General features: G+C 32.4%; 1 protein-coding gene across 1 annotated transcript in view; it reads left to right on the forward strand.

Annotated features, from left to right (window-relative positions):
• Window positions 1-22,362, forward strand: part of LOC129230668 (tetratricopeptide repeat protein 37-like) — a 138,001-nt gene that overhangs the window by 63,014 nt on the left and 52,625 nt on the right. The window contains exons 16-23 of the mRNA XM_054865085.1: window positions 2,381-2,480; window positions 5,002-5,054; window positions 5,541-5,645; window positions 7,400-7,516; window positions 11,634-11,734; window positions 14,437-14,539; window positions 16,335-16,514; window positions 17,478-17,695. Coding sequence (XP_054721060.1) covers window positions 2,381-2,480; window positions 5,002-5,054; window positions 5,541-5,645; window positions 7,400-7,516; window positions 11,634-11,734; window positions 14,437-14,539; window positions 16,335-16,514; window positions 17,478-17,695 — 977 coding nt within the window. The remainder of the gene's footprint in view (window positions 1-2,380; window positions 2,481-5,001; window positions 5,055-5,540; window positions 5,646-7,399; window positions 7,517-11,633; window positions 11,735-14,436; window positions 14,540-16,334; window positions 16,515-17,477; window positions 17,696-22,362) is intronic.

The following is a 22,362-nucleotide window of genomic DNA, read 5'->3' on the forward strand; positions in this document are numbered from 1 at the left end:
CAGTAGTATTTTAAGTAATAAGCAATATCTTTACATTAACCTTACATGTAGGCAGAAAATATTCTTCATTAACAATAAAACAATCAAGACTCAATGGTGTCCCATCTAACAATTACTTAGTAATTCGAGACAATTTGTAAAATATCCACTTAGCAAGTAAAAGTTTTTAATAGAATCAGAAGCTTTTTAATTTTAAAAACTTGTCACAATGTTTTCAAGTTTAAACAAAGGTCTGCGGGAAATTAAATGTTCAAACTAGATAAAAACTTAATTTTAAGCAGCAATCATCGTTACAGAATTCAAAAAGTATTTATTTGTAGTAAAAATGTAAACACTCACCAGCAATCAATCCCGGATGAGAAGATACCAAAAACTTCGTCTTCGGCGATAATGGTTTCTGACCGCTACGGCATCCGCCATTGCTGCAAGATAAACAAACCGTAGCCTATGAACAAACGCTCTAAGCGTTTCAGTTAATGCAGTAATCACTACTTTTGTTCAAAACAATTTGATGTTGATGGAGAAGAGGAAAAATGTTCAGTATACAGCTATCTCCATGCACGAAATAAACAACGTGCTTCGCCGCCATTTTGTTGCCATTACTCAATACTAAAAAAAAAATCTTCTACGCTGGAGACATTAAGTTTTTTCTCGGATAAAGGCTCCCTCTAACGATCGCATACGGACATGTTCTGTTAGTGCGCTAAGGTAAAAGAACATTTCCAGTAATTCCATGAAAAGTTCCGTTTTCAATCCAGAACGGAACTTTTCTATTTATAAGGGGAAATTGTACAGTAAATTTATGGAAAAGCATTAGTAAATTAAATGAAGCAATTTTACAGTGTAGGTTTTCTGCTTTCACAGTATTGCTCTTTGAAAGCAGACTATATTTTTCAGTGCTTAATCCCAGAAATAATGTCACGCTCTTACTCACCGAGACATTTTAACTGTGTTTGGAGGGATGTTTTGCCCATATAGTTGGTCTGGTAGCTTACAAAATGTTTTGGAATAGCTCCCTGAGTATCATAATATAAAAATTGATACTTAGAAAATAAGTTAGGTTATCACTGTTTTTGCATACATTAAGTACTCAGTACCTGCAAATTGACCCTCAGTCCAAGTTAATAGACACCCGTATGTTCAAAGTACATGCTAACTCTATTCTGTCTTACACATTTTATTATTTAGAAAATAAGTAAGATCTGGCGGCCCTGGGCTCTCTGGCTATAAACAATCGTGATTGCTCAAAAAAAAAAAAAAAAAAAACTAGCTTTGAAACACAATTAAAAAACAGACAAATCTCACTACCTTTATAATTCTAAACTGCACAGAATTGAAAAATTAATTCAATCTCTAAGCAATAGCACTACTACTTGCAAGCATAACTTAATGTATAGCCTGGATTCTTAAATACTGTGTCATTATCTGGCAAAGAAAACTAGTAACAAGTGAGTTCACATTCATGTCCAAAATTCTCTTCTAAAAAATGTAAGAAGAAATTTAAGTAATATCCTCTTTAGAATAAGTTCAACAAATAAGGATAATAGACTAAAAATCTACATAAGAATAAGATCAGCAGTTCCCCTAAAAATTTTCATTGGCATAAATTTTTTGATCCAGAACCAGAAGCTAAGCAATCCCTAGTCCATCACCCCCAGAGATATCGTTTCGTATGGAAGACTTTGTGACCATGAGCGTATTTAACGTCCTCCTGTCACCATTAATGAAGGCGGTGGATCTGGGACCCGTTTGGATCAAACCCGGGACCCTTCGATCACAAGTCTGTTGCCTTACCCATCCGGCGTGTTTGCCCACTCCAGACGAGGCTTGCAAACTGTGTTGTGGTCCTTTAGAAAATATAGAAAGACTTTTATAGATACAGGCATCAGTTAATGGAATCAATAAGCATGGGACGTTTGCATTAAAAAGTAAAGGGATGCTGTCCCCTTGGGTTTGATGACTGCACCAGTGCTTACAAATTTACATGATGATTATTGATTTTAAACTCATAAGGTACTTTCTAATGACTCAATATGGTTGAACATAAGTAGAGGACTTTCTTTGGATCAACCTCCATCAAATTAAAATTAGGGTTCTCTAAATCAGTATATCCAGTGAAAAGTTACGGTTAGGGGGGGGGGGTGACATCACTATAAACTGATGACCTCTCATATTTTGGTGTGAATCAAAATAGTTACTTTATTGCTATGAGGGTAGTCAATGATTCATTCATAAAATAAATTGTTCAAATAGTAAATTTAATAAAAAGGGAATGTGGTAGTGTTTAGACAAATTACTTTTATTGTTCTTTTAAATTGTTAATTGTTCATTTGTTTAGCAAAAAAAATATGAAATCACTAATTCTCAATTATTATTTTAGCAAAGCTTGTTTGTGCTATCAAAAGGCTTTTACTTTGGATAATGCTGACTTTGAAATAGGACTAAACTTCAGCCAGACGTTAAAAGAGATGGGAAAAGAGGTGAATTTGTTTGACTATAATCATTTTACGATATAATTATATTTTGTATTCAGTGAATCTTATCAAGTGATGAAGGAAAAGTGAACATGTTTCAATATACTCTTAGTACAACTAAGTTGAAGTTAAAATTGCTAAACAGTGTATGCAAATTTATTTTTGTTAACTTATATTTGAAATTATTTTGTTGTATATATATATATATATATATATATATATATATATATATATATATATATATATATATATATATATATATATATATATATATATATATATATATCTTAATATATAAAAATGGAGTTTGGTAAATTTGTTCCCTAAGATCTCAGAAACTACCCAGCAGATTTGGCTGAAACTTTCACCGTTTGTTCAGTTTGGTACTGGGAAGGTTTATAGACCAGTTCGAAAAAAATCCGATTGATAGTTCCCTTTTTATTCCAATTTTAGTCCCAATTTTCGCATAAATGCCCCAATAAGGGGGTGGAAAAAAACGTGCACATATTAACATTATATGTCCATCGAAAGCCCCAATTTTTCTGCTGAAGATAGCATCTGTTCGAAGTTTCTAAGTTGTATAAAAAACGAGTTATGAGCTTTTTTGTTCCCTGTTCGAAGGCTTTCATCAACCCAAGTCATTATTTAGTGTGTCATCTCAACTCCCAAGCATTGTTGTATTGTTGAATATTTTTGCGTTTCGTCTGACTTTTTGAGGCTTTTCTCAAGTCAAATCTTAAAGTAACGTTTTTCCATATGATTGGCTAAAAATAAATGGATTTGGCTGATCATTTTATTTTTAAACGGAACTTATGTAGTTAATGGTTTATTATAATTATTTATGCTGATTCGACACTTGCTCACTATATCAACCAACCAGCAGAAATATCGCCAGAATTTTTTTCAGAAAGATTTCAGTAGCTGATGCATTTGGCAGTTTTTTCCACTGTCGCAGTTTTTGAGCCCAAAGACTACGTAATAATGTTTCTCACCTTGCACCATATAAACAAAATATCGCCAATCAAAGATACTTAAAAAAAAATACTGTGTAAAATAATTCAACAACTAAATTAGGCAAATCCATAAACCGCACAAAAACTTCTATTAATTTTTCTTTTGGCACGATTTCAAACAATCGCCAAATTTTACTTCTTATTTTTGAAACATTTCGGATGAAATCGTTTAGCGCCATTTTTGTTTTGACCAAAAGTATCTCAGCATCTGACAACAATATTTCTATAATAAAAATTTGTAAGGAGGGGGAGTATTATCGAAAGTGTCCCAAAATGATTCTCGCAAATTTGGTAAGATTTTAAACCACTTAAAGTGCTCACAAAAATTGAAATTTCCCAAAATAACTAAAGCAAGTGTAAGGGAAACACGGGAGGCTACATTTTTTAAAACAGTTCGTACATCAATGGCCATACAGAGAAGGTTTTAGATTTAAAAAAAAAGTACTGACAGATAAATCTTTTTAAACATGTAAAGTTTAACTTCATATTTCGGAAATTCTTCAAATTTGTATATGCTTAAATGTCGTGCTTTCGTTTCTAATTTTCTAATTGAATACTATTTTGTTCTTTATACTTGTTGCTATTTTAGTTTAATGAGTAAGGAAGAAGCTCGATTTTTAATCACGTCAAAAAGGTTTGTTTTAAATTCTTTCGCTTAAAACAGAAAACAAGGGCAAGTAACGATTGTTTCTCATAATTATTACTGACCCAGGCAACGCCGGGTATTTTTGCTAGTATATATATATATATTTGTAAAACATTTCAGCTATATATATTTTTTAAATGCATACAAAATTTTATTTATGGATTACATTGAAGTTAATAAGATTTTCTTTTTGAATTTCATGAGTTTTGATGTTGCTTTATTTATGATTGAATGAATACTAATAAAGTTAATAGTACCTGGGGAAAAAAATCTATGAAAAAAAAACATGGATCATTTGCTTTAAGAAAATCTACATGAATATTATAGTATTTTGTGCTATATATTGTTTACTGGAAACATGAGTCATTATTTTCATTTAATTTGTTTGTTTGTTTAATTTAGTGACTTAATTTATTTTTGAGTTAGAAATTAAAAATAATAAACTTTTGAAGAAAAAGAAGAAAAAAGCACAAACCCTTTTTTTAATTCTACTATGAGAACAATATAGGTTACCAGGTTGGTTGTCAGTATCTTCACCATTTTATAAGGCAATTATCTGTTGCATAATGGTAGATTTAATTATATAAAATGTACATTAACATCAATCAACATTTTAAATGTGTTTCTAAATCAAACAAACAGAAAACATTTTAATTCAGAAAAAATATAATATGCTTCCAAATAGTACAAATAATTTATTATTTTTAATTTTTTTTTAAATTTATTTATTGGAATATGATTTTTGTAGTAACCTTTTACCAATATTGTGTTTTAAATATTTAAGTATAGTTCTATAGTATGTATTTATAAAAGTAAAATCCTAGGTAAACAATTAGATTTAGTAACAATGATTTTTCTTTGAATATAGGAAGAAAATGTAAAGGTTTTGAAGATTATTACTGAAAATGCAAGTTTAGGAAGGTAAAGTGGCTTAACTTACCTAATGAAAATCATTTTTCATTTGTGCAGTTTTTTTTTTTTTTTTTTTTTCCACTTTCAAATGACATATGAAGCAGTGAGAAGCAAAGTGATGTAAGTGCCAAAGCTAAAACTAATTTGAAGCTGATTTTTCTGACTGATTTTGAGCTAAAGAAGTCGGAATTAGACTGGTTTTTAAGTAAAGGAGTCGAGAATCGAAGCTTATAAACTTCCCAGAGTTGATCATTTTTTCTCCGGCTCAGCTGCCCTGGCTTATGGGTGGCAACTTACTGCTTACTAGCTATATCTCTGATATCAATCATATATATATTTTCAATTATATAAATAAAAATGTGTGGGTTTTTTTTTTTTTTTTTTTTTTTTTTTTTGAGAATTTTTCAGCATTTCAGTCACAGAAATTCTCAAAATATAATACAAAACTTCTGAATTGTTGAATATGCATTAAATTGTTTTTATTTCATTATACAGTTGTAAATGGGCTTGGACACAACTTGGTCTTTATCAGTTGAAAACGAACCCTTCTGATGCTATCTTTTCTTTTCAAAATGCTGTTAGAGCAGATCCAAATAACAGGTATTAATTGGTATTAAATTCTAACAATGTTCTCTATTTTTTGTGAAAATGCAAATGTTTCGATAATGATATTAAATGAATATCAAACTAAATTTTTCAACAAAATTTTTTTCTGCACAAAAAATTATTCCCTTGAAGTCTGGAATCTTAAGCCTTGTACTTCTATTTATGCTTACGTTATGCTTTAGTTTTCTGAGCGGAGCCAAGGCTTTAAAAGCAAAAGCAAAGAAAAACCTTTTTAATAATAGTCAATTAACTACAGGCTGCATCAAGGTTTTGCAACAGCAAGGAGCATTTCTGTCTCATATCATTTATTGCCTCAAGTGTGTGATTTATTGCATGGTAACTGTACATTGTATGGTAATTTTTTGTATGGTAAGTGCGTGATATTGGTCTAATTTTTCGATACTATCAGATCGTCCAGGCCAGGCCCAACCACTCATTCAGTTGGTTACCAGCCTAACGCTGTATGGGTTGAGCCACTCAGCTCTGTTGGTCGCAGCGCAAGTTAAATTTATAGATTTAACTGAAAAACACAGTTCGGCACTTTTAAACAATTTTTTGACCGTGGGTCTATTTTTGGTCATTAGCCTGCATGATAAGCTTTAGAATGAGGGTTAAATCAAGAAAATTGATCAAGAACTGAAGAAGATCTCGCGTAGCGTTAAAAAGCAAGCTACAGAAATAATATACTGTCAGACCTTGATATAAGGTCACTCGCTTATAAGATCACCTTGCATATAAGGTCACTTTTCTGAAGTCCCGGCTCAATTGAATGGGAATTCTATGTTATGTCTTATCGGATGTATGGTCAAGTCTTAATACATTAATCGCTTATAAGGTCACTTTTGTCTGATTTCTTTAAATGATTTCAGTACTTAATAGAGTCATTTCCAAGAATTGTTCGCGATATACGATCCTCAAAAAGTAAAAAGCCGTATTCCTATTTACGTAGCATTTATTGCACCGAATGCAGTAGAAAGTGAGTAATATGACAGTGACACTAAAGTATCAAGTAATAACGAGGGCACTCAGAGTGTACTTTTTTACTAATCATGAGAAGTCGAAGCTGCAAATTTTTAGAGTACATTTAGAAAACCATTGTGCTTAAATTAAAGAAAAAATCTATCAGTTCAATATTAATGATAATTTTTAAGTTAGATAAGTTGCACATCAGTTTTCTGCTTAGGCATATTTGTTAGCAGTTTTACTCTACATGAAAGTTTTCAAAAATCATTTTAAAATTTCTTATTGATTCCAAAAGTTTTTATTGATTCAAATCTATTAAACTATTATAACCTAATTACTGATGATTTTGAATGTTTTAAATTTTAAAAAGTATTAATGTATATACATGTTTATTCCTTAAACACATGGTATAAAACTATATTGTTCGGTTATAAGATCACCCCGCTTATAAGGTCAGTTTTGTGAAGTCCCAAAGGGTGACCTTATATCGAGGTTCGACTGTATAAAGATTGTTAGTATGCAAAACAAAAAGGAAAAAAAAATCATTCATAATGTTTCGGTAGTAGAATGAAGTTTTCAAAGAAGGTTCACTGTGTTCAAATTTATTGAATTTTTAAATTGACTATGCAAGCTTTCGCAAAATTTTCATCTTTTGTGTTCCATTTCAAATCCCATTATTTAGTTTTATATGTAAAAGCAGTACTGGTTTGTTCTTCATCAAATATTTGTTTTATATGAGATTTTTGAAACACTTGAATTTTAATATTTTGCTCTATTTTGTTTAGCCATACATGGGAATGCCTAGCTGATGCCTACCTGAAACGTGGCAGTTATGAATCAGCTTTAAAGGCTTTTGAAAGAGCTGCAGAAATTAATACTAATGCTATGTATCCGTTGTACCAGTAAGTAAATGCATTACCGTATATACTCGCGTATAAATCGAGAAATTTAGTACACAAAATGAGGTTACAAGTCAGGGTTCAACTTATATTCGGGGCAGAATTTCCGAAAAATTTTCCTGAACAATTCTTGGAAAAAAACCATTGGAAAAGATGAACATTTTCCCAATTTTAGTCCAACCCTTTTAAGCAGATGCTATAGACGTAAATACTTACACATTTTGCTATATATTTGTATGGTCTGACTGTGAAATAAAGACTAAATAATTATATAGTAAATGACAGTTCCCGATTAAGATATTGGGAAGCCCTAGGCCAAACAGTTTTTCGAGGCCCTCTGTGGTCAAACTTTACAATTTTAGCCTTATTAGATTATTATTTGCTAGAGCAATTTTAGCATTTTGGGGGCCTCTGAAAAACAGGGGGCCCTAGGCCACAGCCTAGTAGCAGGGCCGTCCCGAGAGGAGGAAAGCGGGGTAATTGCCCTGGGCGCCACAAAATGAGTGCGGCGCCCCTCGTTTCGAGGAAACACGATGACATTCATACGAAAACGACTATTTTCATGACATTTTCACGAGGGGCGCCCCTATCGTATGAAATGTCCCGATTGTATAAAATTAGGGGCACCTTGTGGCGCTCCCCTCATTTTGTGTATCATAGATACAGTCATAGACACACAAAATAGAGAATCAATGTAATGATTCGCTATTTTTTCCTCGGGCACAGAAATATTCCTTTCTCTAAGTCTCCAAAACATTCGTTTCCTTTGTATCATTGAAGCAGATACAATTTCTGAGAATGTAACTGTTTAGAATCAAACAAAAGGCACTTCTCCTTTGTCTACTTCTCACCAAATTTGCTTGAATTCTGCCCCTGCATGCAGTGAACCATAAAAATCTTTTAAGGGAGCACATTCAAAAAAAAAAAAAAATCTTTTTGATCGGATAGGAAAAAAACTCAAAAGCTGTATGGTCAAAATTTTGAAATTTTTAGATTTAAAAACGCAATTTTAGAAGTAAAACGCGATTATAGGCCATGTTTATTGAAGTTACGGTAAGGGAGGGAGCTCAGACTCAGGGCCGGATTTAGGGGAGGGCAGGCGGGGCTACTGCCCCAGGGCCTCCACAACAAAGGGGTCCCCACAATAAATTTTTTACAAAATATCCTAACTTTCAGGGGTCGAAAATATCGGATACATACATATATATCAAAATATTCGGATATTTATCAAAGTATCAAATATAATTCAAAAATATGATGATCTTTTTGAACCCTGATTAGGGGCCTCCACTCCTTTGTTGCCCCGGGGCCACCACACTTCCAAATCCGGCCCTGCTCAGACTGTTTCCGATCGATCATTTTTTTTAAATAGATTGAAATCGATTCCTTCTCACACTGCAAGTTTTTGAAATTGAAGTTTGAAAAACACAACTTTAGACAAACTTTGAAGATTTTATGAATTGGAGAATCTGGAGCATTTCCCAGGAAAATTGTTCAACATTATGGTTTAAAAAATTAAAGTATAATGTTTTACATTCAGGGGCTATTCCACTTTAACTTTTTGTAAGTGTCGTTTAAAAAACCCATTGCTTGTGATATTAAAGAAAGGCGGCATGGGGACCTTTGCATGAATATTTTTTTTTTTTAACTCAAGTCTTAAAATGCAATTGTAAGGCCATATTTTGTCACATTAGGGCCAGTGATTTTTTGCAATTAGAGCTCCAAAAACGCTATTCTGAGCGATTTTCGATGTTGTTGAGTATTTGTGGGCTTCTCCCTAAAACTTACAAGTATTGGATGCAAAAGAATAACATCGTTGTTTATAACGTGCATGAAAGCTGGTATTAAGTTGGTAGAAGTAAAACCAAAAAACTCTTGAAAAGAATCATTGGATGAGTCCAGATCAAAATTTAATTTTGATATAATTTACTTCAATAAATACATTTTCTATTTATATTCAGCAAATAATTTATTTGTGCTCTTAGTTTGATCAATATGAATAATCAACTCAATTTTAATTGTTTGTTTTTTATCTAGTGGGATAACATTTTAGTAGATAAATGTTTGGATTTTCAACATTTCTATTTTTTGAAAAGTTTTTGGGGCATTAATGTTTCAGAAATGTTTGAAACAGATTCATTGCTTGTGTTTTAATTTGTATTGTGCATAGCCTTCTGATTTTTCTGTTCATTAATATGTAAAAAAAAAGTATGTTATGCATTCATGTTATAACTAACTTGATTTTTCTGTGTGTATAGGGGGGGGGGGGCGGCGCTAGGAAACTTTTGCCCCGGACACCATCAGCTCTTCGGACGTCCCTGCCTAGTAGGCCTATTCAGTGTTCAGGCCCTGGTAAACGGCCGACTACGCGAAGTCGGACTAACACCGACTAGTGCGGGAATCGCCGTATTTGTGAATTTCCTCGATAGTCGCGAATTAATGCTCTTTTTTTTTGAAAAAAATAATGTAATATGGCTACACCGCAGAATTTTATTTTGCTTTTTATTCAAAATACGAACAACAAATAACGAAAATCGTAACAGATATAATCGAACCCTTTTTAAAAATCGTGATTGCAGAAGTGAACCCTTTTTGTGCAAAAGAATAATAATTGGACATTTTTCAACCTGAAAATGTTCATTATATTTCATTTCCCTTCTTTTTTTAACATTTATATTGAAAATTAGCGGCAAAACTTTCCCGATTTTTCTGAAAGTAGGAGCTTGACTTGTACGTGGGTTTTAAATTTTTTCCCGATTTTCCTCCAAAAAGTAGGGGGTCAACTTACACACAAGTATGTACAATATTAGCGTGAATCTTGATGTTTTGAGCTCACTAGCTCTGGCAGAATTAACATCTGCGGCAGAAGTAAGGCAGCAGTGTAGATCTGAAAACCATACATTCTGGGAGAGGGGGAGGAAGTTGCCCCTACTCTGTGCCAGTGGTTCAGTTTTATAAAAAATTTATTCCATTTTATATTTAATGAAAGCCAATTTCTAAAAATGAGTGAGCATTTTATTTAGATGTTTAAGATTTAAAAAATTGAAGCAACACTCATTAGAAATGTGATAATGTAATGCAGTTAATAAAATTTGTCTTGTAGAAAAGGAGGAAATATATTTGGAGATATAGCAGCCTCTTGATATATTGCGTAAGTCAGAAAACAATAAAGAGGGGTGTTGTATCCCCGAAAATGTGATGTAACCAAGATCATTAAAACTAACTCTAACTAACGATTGAACTGATATTCAATCTACTGGTACGAGCATACAGTGACGGCGATTGGGGCTTATAAGTGGGGGGGGGGGAGAGAAGCAAAAGCTGTATAATTTTTAGTGGCAGCAAAAATATGAAAAAAAAGAGGAATAAAAGATAATTTTTTTTTGTTAGGGCTAGTTTTGAATTGTAAGTGGAAATGTTGTAAATCTAACAATTAGTTTATGTTTTTCTTAAAATTTTGATGAATTATGTATGCAATTACGTTCTCCAAAGAAATGGGAAACCGTTAGAGATACATTAAACTTACTATATTTACCCCAAAGTATTTTGAGATATCACAAACACTTGATAATAATTTCGTTGAACAAGTATGTCTTGTTTAAATAAAGCAATTGATTTACTAATATCGAAATAATGAATACATAAACTGCTTGTGCTAAATAATGTTTCGTAAACAGATATAGAAAGTAAAACAAATATTTATGTCCTGAAAATTTTGACATCTCTGTTTTTGTTTACAATTTCTTTCTTTGATTCCTGGATTGAAAATAAAATTAATTAATTAACCATAAGAAGTAAAGCGCCCCCCTCTACATCCCTGATTCGCCACCACTGTGATTTATTCTTATATGAGGATGAACTATTTAATAGAAGCAACAACAGAAAATTATCTTGCCAGTTACTTTTTCTAATAGTATAAAAACAATTTGAAATATTCCAATGGTTTTTTGATGAAATAAGAATTTAAATCATTATAACTAAAGGTGTAGTGAATTCAGAAGAATAAAATACATCCCTGTTTTCTATATGAGCTAAAAAGGGAGGCAAAGAATTTTCCTATAAAATGCTATGTTTTTACTATTTTAGTGACCGAAAATTTAGAACAAATTAATATTTTCAGAATTGCCACTATTCAAAAATTACGAGGCTTTTATCCTGAAGCAGTTGAGAAGCATAAGGTTCTCTTGGAAGTTGCTCCAACTTATGTCCCTGCATTGATAGGTATGATTTTTGGCTTTCTAAATGCAGTAAGTTTTGATTTTATACTTAAAGAATTTTGTATCTTATGTCTTCTTGCGCTAATTTTTCTGGCAATTAAAATCTATAGCAATATATAAAATATTAGAGCTTAAATGTGAAAAAATTATTATTTTTATTTTGTCTTTGATGTGAAGTCATATGCATGGTCTTTAATATATTGAAGTAATTAGGAGTATTCCCTTATGTTTTATTTTAATGCTTTTGTCATTATTTTATTATTGATATTAATGCATGACTTAAAGGAAGCATCTACTTTTCTGAATAAAATTTGTTATTATACATTTTGTGAATGAATATTAACAGATATTAACAAATAAAAAAAATAACTTATTAACAAATACAAGTGCATTTATGTCAGGTCTTCTAAGTAGGCAGTGAAGTTAGATACAGTCGAATCCCGACTTATGCGAGGGATGTGTTCCAAGACCCCTCGCTTAAGTTGAAATTTCGCGTTGTGGCGAAGGGTGTGTGTAAAAACTTTTATAAATATTCCCAATTATTTTAAACACTTGTAAACACCACCTAAAACTGTTAAAAATCATTTCTCAATTATACATTACTGTTTTGTACATAAAAAGCTGAATTTTTATTTATATTTAAAAAAAAAAGTTTTATTCAACCCAAAATACTGCTATGATGCACAAAATCAATGATCAATGGGAAAAAAGATATAAAATAAACCAGTACGGTACTCAGTGCATACTGTATGTAGTAAGAAAAACAAATGACTATAGTTGTAATGTATATAGTAGATCCAGTAATGGTATTTGTAACTTAATAAAGTGAAGATGATGATTTATGCTGCTTGATATAACCGTTATTCTTATGTATTTTTAAATAAGCTATACAGTTGCTTCATTATTTTTTTTATTATGTTTCCATCTATGGTAACACCCTTCTTCCTGGTTTCTTATACAAAAGCAGCTTCCATTTTCATAATTTTTGCATTTTCCTTAGATACTACTCGGTGAACCTTCATGGATTTCCTTTTCTTGACTTTTAATTGTACATGTGGAAGATTCATTCATACCTAATTGTAATGCTACCTTCAACGCATTTTATAGTTGTTCATACACATAACCTTTAATTTTTCTTTAATTGTCAGAAACTTTCTCTTTCTTTCATCTTCACAAACTTTAGATGAAACAGCACTCTTAGGTGTCATTATTTTTCATCAACATTCACATTTAGAATGAAAAAAATAAGTGGAAAATGAGGAGTATTTGTATAAGCGATGTTCAGACTAGTACAATGTGGGAACTTCCGCTCTCAGTGATGTTAAAGGGTTGAAGGTCCTTTCAAGGGGGGGGGGGGGAAATAATAAAGAAAATAATAAAGCCGATACTTACACATCACAATCCCCTTCCGAAAATTTTTGTGTTGCGGGCGAGGAATTCGCGTTAGATCTAAACTTGTTTACTGGGGGGAAAATCGCGTGTTAGCCATTTCGCGTAAGTCGGATCCCGTTGTAGCGGGAGTCGACTGTATGTCATCTCTATTGCGTCTCATAACCTGCATATAAATATCAAGTTGCTATTTACAGAGGTCTGTGATCTCAAAACATTTACTTTTATTGCAATGTCGTTGATGGTGAGCTATAGTGAAACCAAACTAAAAAAAAATCCTTTAAATTTGTTTTTGATCATTTAAAATTTTTTCACAATCTAGTATTGCTATCAGGTGATCAATCTGTGTCTCTAAAAGTAAATACTGTCAAAGTAACTGTGTTTATGTTTAAACTAAATGAACTTTTCACTATTGAACTTTGCGAAAGGGGGAAAAAAACCAACACCAAGCCATTGTTGAGTATTAGAAGTTATATTTTGCAGCTGTTTAAATAAAATGATATTAACACTTTTAGTGACTCTTTTACTAATGTATGATTCATTATAAACTGTAAGCTGAATAAAGAAAAAAATATATTGAAGCACAAATTCGAGTAGCATCCATGTATTTTGGGTTGCAAGCAGCACTTCAGTTTGATGCAAATGCCTTTCCAATGAATATTTAATTTGTTACAGCAAAACATTTGATTTTAATTGGCCCATTTATTACAATTGTACAGTACATAAAATCAGTTTCAAAAACGACCATAAAATTAAATCTCTTCACTAGTAGTTATTTGAAGTAGAAACTAGCATTGACATGCACCAATGCATGCATTTTAGCATTAGCATCATGCAGACTATCACATTGCATCTAAATCATTAAGGGCCAACGAAGTACCAAGCCACTAATAGTAGCTTGGTACCAGCCGTTTAATTTAATTTCATTACATGCATACAAAATATAAAATGAAGTCTAGATATTCATTAATTTCAACTAAGATTCCATATTTGCAAATATATTTTCCATCTGAATCGTCAACTTCAAAGAATCCTTTTTTCAATGCAGAAAAAGTTGTGATCTATTGATGCTAAGCAGTAGTCACAAAGAATCATGGAGAGATGTAATAAAGGATATTTATCCAAAATATTTTTTTAAAACTTGTACTTTATTGATGGTTATTTTTTCTTTTATGGTTTTTGTGAAAATACAAACATATTGCATTTTATGTTTGGCTCGGGGAAAAAAAAAACAGCTTTAATGATGCACAGAAATTATTGCATAAGAGCTATTTGGCAAAACAATTTTTTTTAATTTCCTTTTTTTCCACATGCTAGGCTTAGCTGAAACATATGTGCTGTATGCCAAGAAATCATTTTCTGATTGCCTGTATGGATTATCTCGAGATTATTGTCAAGAAGCTCTCAATGTTCTATCTAGGTAATTTTAGCTCTTGTTATGACCTGAATTAAGGCAATGAGAAGCAAAGGGATGTAAGGGCCAAAATTTTTTTAATTTGGAGATAATCAGTACAAATGGTAGGAGAGCCTTTTTTCAGTTTCAGGCAAGAAAAAGTACTAGTAGATCTGGTAAGTGCTGCTATACAGCATGATTACGAAAAAGGAAAATCAATTAAAGCTTACATTGGATTTGAACTTTAAATGTGTTTTGCTCAAAACTTTAAAATGTTCTCTTACATTCCTTTGCTTCTCATTCCATTTTGCATGAAAGACTTCTAGACCTGGGCACAGGGGTGAATACAAGGGGAGGGTCACAAGACTCATGACCCCCTAAACCACTGATAATTTTATCCAATCCCTTTTTTGTTCAAATACTTTATGGATCACGTGCAAACAATTGCAATAATATTTTCAATTCCCTGAAATATTTTTAAAATTAAAATACTTGACGTTCAACTTCCTTTCATTGTTTATGAAATTAATTAGTAACATTTATGTCCTACTAGGTGCCTTAGTTGAGTTGGTGCTTTTTACTTACACCCCAAGTATTTTCAGAATTTTGTTTTAAAACCAAAACCTTATACATAACACCCTCCCTCCCCTAGAGTGGTTCAAAAATACATGTAAAAAAAAAGTTTCTCCTAGATACCAGGACACTCCTCTATATTTTTAGACTTGTGGATAGCAATATACTGGAAGAATTTGAAGAATTTTAGCTTCCTATTTCAACTGAAAGATGGGGCTCAACCCCCTGTTGATTTAAACATCACAATAAACAAATAAAAATAATATTTTTTTTCTAATTTTCTATACAGTCTTTAATTTTGAGCCCCCCCCCCCCAATCCAAGGTTTCTAGGCAGGGTCTATTGATGAATCAGACCTTCTCCATGGTTAACATCATTACTTACAAATAACTACTAAAGAAATTATTTACTTTAAAAATTTTGCTTTTATTTTGTAAAAATATATCTATAGACTCTATCTTTCAAGTTTTAGTGCTTTTACAGTATTAGAGTTTTGAATTTTTTTGAATTATTAATAATTTTTAGAACCACTCAGAACTACATGAGTTATTCTTAGCTCTCTAATTTTAGAAACAAAACTCTTGTGTGTTGTTAGATAGGAAAAAATTTTGATGACCATTTCACATTACCTGAATTTAACTGTACAACAGCTTTTGAATTATGTATTGCAACTGCAATGAACAAAAACAAAATACGAAGTTATTTCAGTGTCATTTTTCTCTCTGTGTGTGTCTTTCTTTCTTTCTTTTTTTTTTCCAAATTTGTTGTATTTAATTCAAATGAAAATGTGTAATTGTTCAAATAGTCATTGTATGGGATCAAATGAAGATTGGATTCTTTTTTACAGAATGCATAATTGCAAGATGTCGTAAAAAGTTTTAATCACTGGTTTAAATTTGTTTTAAAAATGTACTATAAATTATTTGAAACGTGTCAGTTTTTAGTTTTTAATTTGTTTGATCTTAACATGTATTTGCTTTCTTAATAGCTTATTTTCTTTCTTTTATTCTTACTCTTTTTGCTAACTAATTTAAATAACACTAAAATTATTTTGCATGTTAATCGTGCAAAATCAGTTTGCTCTTCATCGACCACTCTTTTGTTTTTCATCTTTGTGTTACTTATTATGTGTTTAGTCTTTTTAATTTCTGAAGTAAAAACTCTTCTATGAAGTCTTTCTAATTACAAAGCTAAACTGTATTGATGTTAAGAAAGGGGAAGAATGCAGTTATCGCACATTGCATTTTCAGAGTTGCAGCCTCAAACACAGGATTATCCTCTTTGTGGAAGTTAGCCGGGGATGCATGCACTTTGCTTTTCCATTTGGATGAAAAGTGGTTCCCTGTAACAGTTCCTCATCAGTTGCACCAGAAAATAGAAACAGAGGCTGTTGTGTGTAACAAATCGGAAATTTTGATGTATGGTTCCAAGTAAGTTTCGAAATTATATGTATTTGTGCATGTATGCATGTGAAGGAGAGCACTATGTTTGTTTCTTCTTCTTTAATATTTATAAAATCAATTGATATTTATGTATTATATATATTTTATACTAGCTGCATTCTGCAAACCAGTTTGATTGCTTCCCTATACTGCCGTGTTAAGCACAAAAGTCATATCTGCACTTTTTCATTTAAATTGAATTACGAGGATTCTTTGTCCTTGTTTCACCTACATACAATGCTTTATGGTCATTTGTTAAAGAGAAATATTTAAAAAAAAATAATGAATCTGAATCAAATACATAGAAGCACAAAACTTTCAATTTCTCATTTTTAACTCAGTTGCAGTTACCCGCTTTTGCACTTAGCACGACAGTATATACAACAGTTAGCAGTACTCTCACAGGACCAATGAGAGACTATGTCAGCCAAGTTGAAAACTAGAGGCTCACCTGGGAATCAGAGTAGTATAAATTTTATTAGTTTTATGGAGGAAGGGGTAAACTGAAAGGGACTCTTGGCGGCTTTGTTCTCAAATGCCCTTGCAATATAAATAAGAGCTGTGTAATGCTCATACACGAAGTTTGTTAATTTTTGTCACTTAGTAATGATTATTAATACTTTTTCTTTGCAATGATGGCCCTAATTCCTTTAGTGCTTTGTGTGATTTTTCTTTTTGTGGGGTTCTCATTTTTAGGGCAGCCAGGACTTTATGTCAGCCAAGTCGAATATTAGGGACCCGATCTTGGTGGGGACATGTCTTCAAATTGGGATAATATTGTACTTAAATAATAAATTTAAAAAATCACAGTTCCAACCATCAGGAATATTTTTAGTTTTAAGGATTTTAAATTAACGAGTTTTTTAAACTTGAACTGGTACATTTTTGGTTTTACTAATTTACTTGTACTTCACTTTTCTGACTGCTGTTTGTTTGTATTATTTTTTACAGGTTTTTCGGTCGTGCCATCGTAATTAAAGATAATGTAAGCACCTTATGGCATGATTTGGGTGTTAGTTATTATTATCAATCTCTTCTGCATTTTGATTCAAATACGAAAGTAGAGTTTGCAAAAAAAAAAGCTTTTGTTTGTTTTCAAAAAGCTGTTTCTATTGCTGCTCAATATCAAGCTCATTGGATTGCCCTTGGTGTCGTTGCAATTGGTAAAGGTAAATATTTTGAACTTGACCATTGTTTAGTCATTGCATTTAATATGATGCTGAGATTTTATCTTTGCTTAATCAGTAAAGTATTTAGTCATATGAGGCAGTGAAAAGCAAAGGGATGTAAGTGGACTATTTAAAGTTTCAAGTACAGATCCTAGGTTTTCCTTTCCCTTTCATCTAAGTCCCTTTATAGTCCCTTTCATTTAAAAAATCTAAATCATGCTGTACAGCAGTACCTACTAGAGCTACTAGTACTATCTCCAGCCCCAAGACAGAGGAGAGGTCCACTTATCATTTGTACTGATTATCTCCAAATTTTTAATTTTGTCACTTACATCCCTTTGCTTCTCACTGCCTCATATGTAATATAGCTTCTTGTTTACTGTCACTCCTTTACTCCTTAAAGCTGCTAGGTTCCATTTGGATTCAGTATTGATCAGAGACGTACCGAGTGGCACTTTCGGCGAGTAGCCGAGTACCGAGTACTCGGCCTTTTACTACTCGGCCGAGTTGCCGAGTACTCGGCCGAGTTACCAAGTACCAGTTATGTTTTATGAAGAACCACCGACACACATGTGATGAATTTTGAACTTATTGGAATAGTAGTATAGACCTCCTTGTCCATATAATAGTTTTTAACACTAAATTCCTGCTGAAATTCAATTTATGCATTATATAAACAATTTTGTTTGTGTCAAAAATTTTACAAAAAAATTATTTTTAAAATTAAAAATAAATAAATAAAAGGTATGATTAATCAAGTTGGAATTAAAACAAATTTATACCAATCAATTATAGTTTTAGTCCGCAAAGCATAAATAATTTTAATACAACAAATGTGCAGGAACACTGCAGACATGTGTTTCTGCCCCCCCCCCCCCTGTTACAAGGAACGTCTTTTTCAGTGCATAACATATGAGCTGAAGAATGTTAAGACATTCGACAAAAAAATCTGACTTTTGTCGGATGCCTTTAAATCCACGAGCTCCCATGTTGTGCATTGAAAAAGGAATTCCTTGCAATGCCAAAACACATGTCTGCAGTGTTACTGCACTGTGCTTTTAACATTGTTTTATTTCCTTTTATTTTTTAAGCAAAGGTATTTTCATAATTTTTTATAATTAATTTTTGTTTGTAACAAAAATCTATTTTCAACATAAAAATTTCATATTTTCTATACTTTTTTTTGCATAATTTTACATAAATAATTTTTATCAACTTTGGGGACATTAAAATAAAGATTTATTCCATTGAAGCATTACAAACTTCATTATTCTCAAAATTTAAAATTTGACTTATAAATTTTAATTGTAAATGTTTGCAGAATATAATGCTTGCTCTTTTTTCTATAAATTTTAGTATCTGCCTTGGACAATATTCAATTTTTTGCAACTACTCGGTATTGGCTGAGTATCTGATCAGAATTTGGCCGAGTACCGAGTACTCGGCAAATTGGCCGAGTAGGCCGAGTACCGAGTAGTTACTGAGTACTACGTCTCTAGTATTGATCATTTTTATCGTTTTATTTATTTATTTATTTATTTTAAATTAGCAGATTGAGTATTCATTTATTTATTGCTTATTTTGCTCTCCTAAATAAAAAAATATCTTTTTCTTTTTTTGCATGTAAAGACAAATTCGGTGACTCACGTTATATTTATGCAACAATATTATGTTCAGCTAAATAAGAATATCAATTAATAAAGCCAAAAGTTTGCATTTCAGCACACCATGCTTGCTTAGGAGTGAAGTAAACTCGCAAAGGTTTTTCTAATTCTTTTTTTTAGCAGAAAATATCTTTTCTGCTGTGTAGTATTTGGTGGTATTTCTGAGTTTCCATTTATTTTATTGTTTTTTAATGCTGGAATAGTTTTGATTTTTCTTTATGTAAATTTCCCAAAAGTGGTACTGAGCATCAGAGGCGGCTCGTCACTATGGACCGGATGGGCTTGACCCCCCAGAAAAATTGTACATGGTCGAATAAATTACTCATATATAGCGTTTTGTATTTCAGTTTAAAAAAAACAACAAAAAACAAAGAATTGGGGGGCGTGAAACAGATTTTAAATCTCTAGCACTTTGCATAGCGCTAATAAAATATTACAAGTTTTCCATCTGTTAGCGTTCACGCTTGCAAACTCTAAGAATGATTCTTGGGACTTCAACTGGTTTGCCCCTGTCACACCTCCGCTCGTAACCAATCACGACGATTCAACCAGACACCAAAACTTCAAGTCTGTGTCACCCCGACTCCTGCTGCATGGTCAGCAGTTTTGCTGCCCCTTGGAAAAATATCTTCACCCAATAGCAGTTATAGAAGGGCAACAGTAGGGGGAAGTAATTTACGAGCAAACAACTGCTCGGAGGGCAGAAAAAAAAGGAAGCTACGTGAATGAAAAAAAGTTTCATTTCCTCCGTCCCTTTTTTGCCTTTATTCTTAAGCGGCTGTTAATATCTGGAAAAGGGATGAACAATTTTATGGATTTACCGCATCTCATACATATTTTTATTTTTTATTTTTTTTACTTGGAATGAATTTGAGCGGAATTCTCCGAATTTCTGAATGGAGATTTTATTTTCATATTGCACACAGCACAGATCAGTTGGTTTTGAGTGTGGTGCTAATAAAAGTTCTGAATTTATCAAAAAATTTTACAATATAGCTTCAATTAGGTGAGATCTATTCAATTTTCTTCTTTGTTCTGATAGTTGGCTAAAGTATAGCTAAAGTAATAAGTATTATTCGTAAAATATGCTTTATTTTTGTTTTCTATGCTAAAGAATTTAGTCCAGTCAATGAGCACACTGTAGCGTGCATGGAATATGCTATAATTTTTGACTTCAGAATAAGAGTTTAGAATATTGTTAGGGGTAGTTAGTAAGTAAACATACTAAAAGTCCCTGCCCCTAGGGGGTGAGCTAAAAGTGGGAGGGAGGGGGGGGAAGCAAATTTTGGGTTTTGAAAATGCGGCGGTATACAGCTTTGTACAAATAGCTTTTGTTTTTCCTATAATTCATGTTCGTTCTAGTTTTAATTTTATTGTCTGGTTTAGAATTAATCTTAATATGAAGATTTTAAGATTAACTGTAATTATTGAGTGTTGTAACCAAGAAATCATATACTTATTTTATTTTATACTCTTTAGTGAGAATCAAGCTTGTAGATATAGTCTTTAGATTGATAAACCAGATATATTTTATCATATTTTTTGGATTTGCACTATTGTGCGCCAACACTTATTTGAATTTACAGAACACCCTAACCCCCCCCCCCCCCCCAGCTACGGGCACCGACTTGCTCAAGGAATCTGTCTTTTTACAATATTGTAACTGAGATCAAAGTAAAAAAAGTGATATTATTTTTGTTTAAAAGTGATTACTGTAAATGTTAGGCAACAAAACCGTTTGCTGACAGTTGCTATTAGTTCAAGAATGATGAAGAACAAGCAAACTAGGGAACAGCGTTGCTGGCTATTACAGAAAATTCGATAAACAATCAAGCCAGCTGGTTGCTAATGACAGTTATTTTCTTATTAGTAGGCTTTTATAGATGTAATCAAACCAATTGGTAGTCAGTTTTTTAAAAAATGCAAAGAGAGTCAGCGAAAATTAAAGAAAAAGAAAGCCCGGAGTCGGAATCGGCATGTTTTTTAACGACTCCAACTCCTTTACCCCAAAATCAGTCCGACTGCGACTCTTCGACTCTCCACAGCCCTGCTTCTAACAATATCAAAAATCGATTAAGACTGCTGTTTTGAAACTACAATTTTGAATAATTGCCAAGCCCCAAACATTACCAAATGTGGTCTACAATCGTGTTTTTAAGACTTCAATTTTGGAAAATTTCCGGTCAATGCCATCGAACTCCTTTTCTCTAATATACCATCTAACTCGTCAAAAATTGAATTTTTAAAACAATTGATTGAGGCACTTAGCACGCAGTCCCCTTAAAGTAAAGTGAACTGATGCTCTCGTAGTCAAAAAATGTAAAAACTAAAATTCCGAAAAAATTCAGATAGAGAGCTTTAAACCCCTCTCCCTATTATCACTGAATATTGCTCAAAAACTTCGTCTTTTAATTCATCTATTTAAAAATGTTTTTTGGGGAGAGCCCCGGAACACCCCCTTCCTCCCTTCCCTAACACCATCAAAGTTTGTCGGTAACTGCATTTTGGAACTTCAATTTCGAAAAATTGGGGGAGGGGTGATGGATTTCATTCTAGTTTTCAAAAAAATAGATAAGTAATTGCCGCCAAATCCCATTCCTTACCCTAACGTCAATAAATATCGCCCATCTTTCAAAAATTATTGGGGGGGGGGGGGCGGGGGCTCGACGTCTTCGGGGATCTATGGGGTAAGTAATTCTATAACCCCCTTTCTTCATAAAAAATATCAGATATCTGTACCTTGAAAAACTCAGAACTCCTAAAAACTGAATTGGTTATCTTTGATAACGTTAGATGTTAGAATGAAGTTCGGAGCATTTCCCCAAAAATTTTTAGAAATTGAAGTTCTGAAATTGCAGATGTAGAGATCGTCTTTTATCAAAGTTAGGGGCTATTCATTAACTACGTAAAGGGTCCTGAGGGGGAGGGGGTTGAAAAAATCTCTACATACCCTTATTTTTGGGGGAGGGTTCAACCTCATTCTTACGTAATATTTCCCAAGTC

This window comes from Uloborus diversus, chromosome 1, assembly GCF_026930045.1.
Source record: "Uloborus diversus isolate 005 chromosome 1, Udiv.v.3.1, whole genome shotgun sequence".
Classification (NCBI taxonomy): Eukaryota; Metazoa; Arthropoda; class Arachnida; order Araneae; family Uloboridae; genus Uloborus; species Uloborus diversus.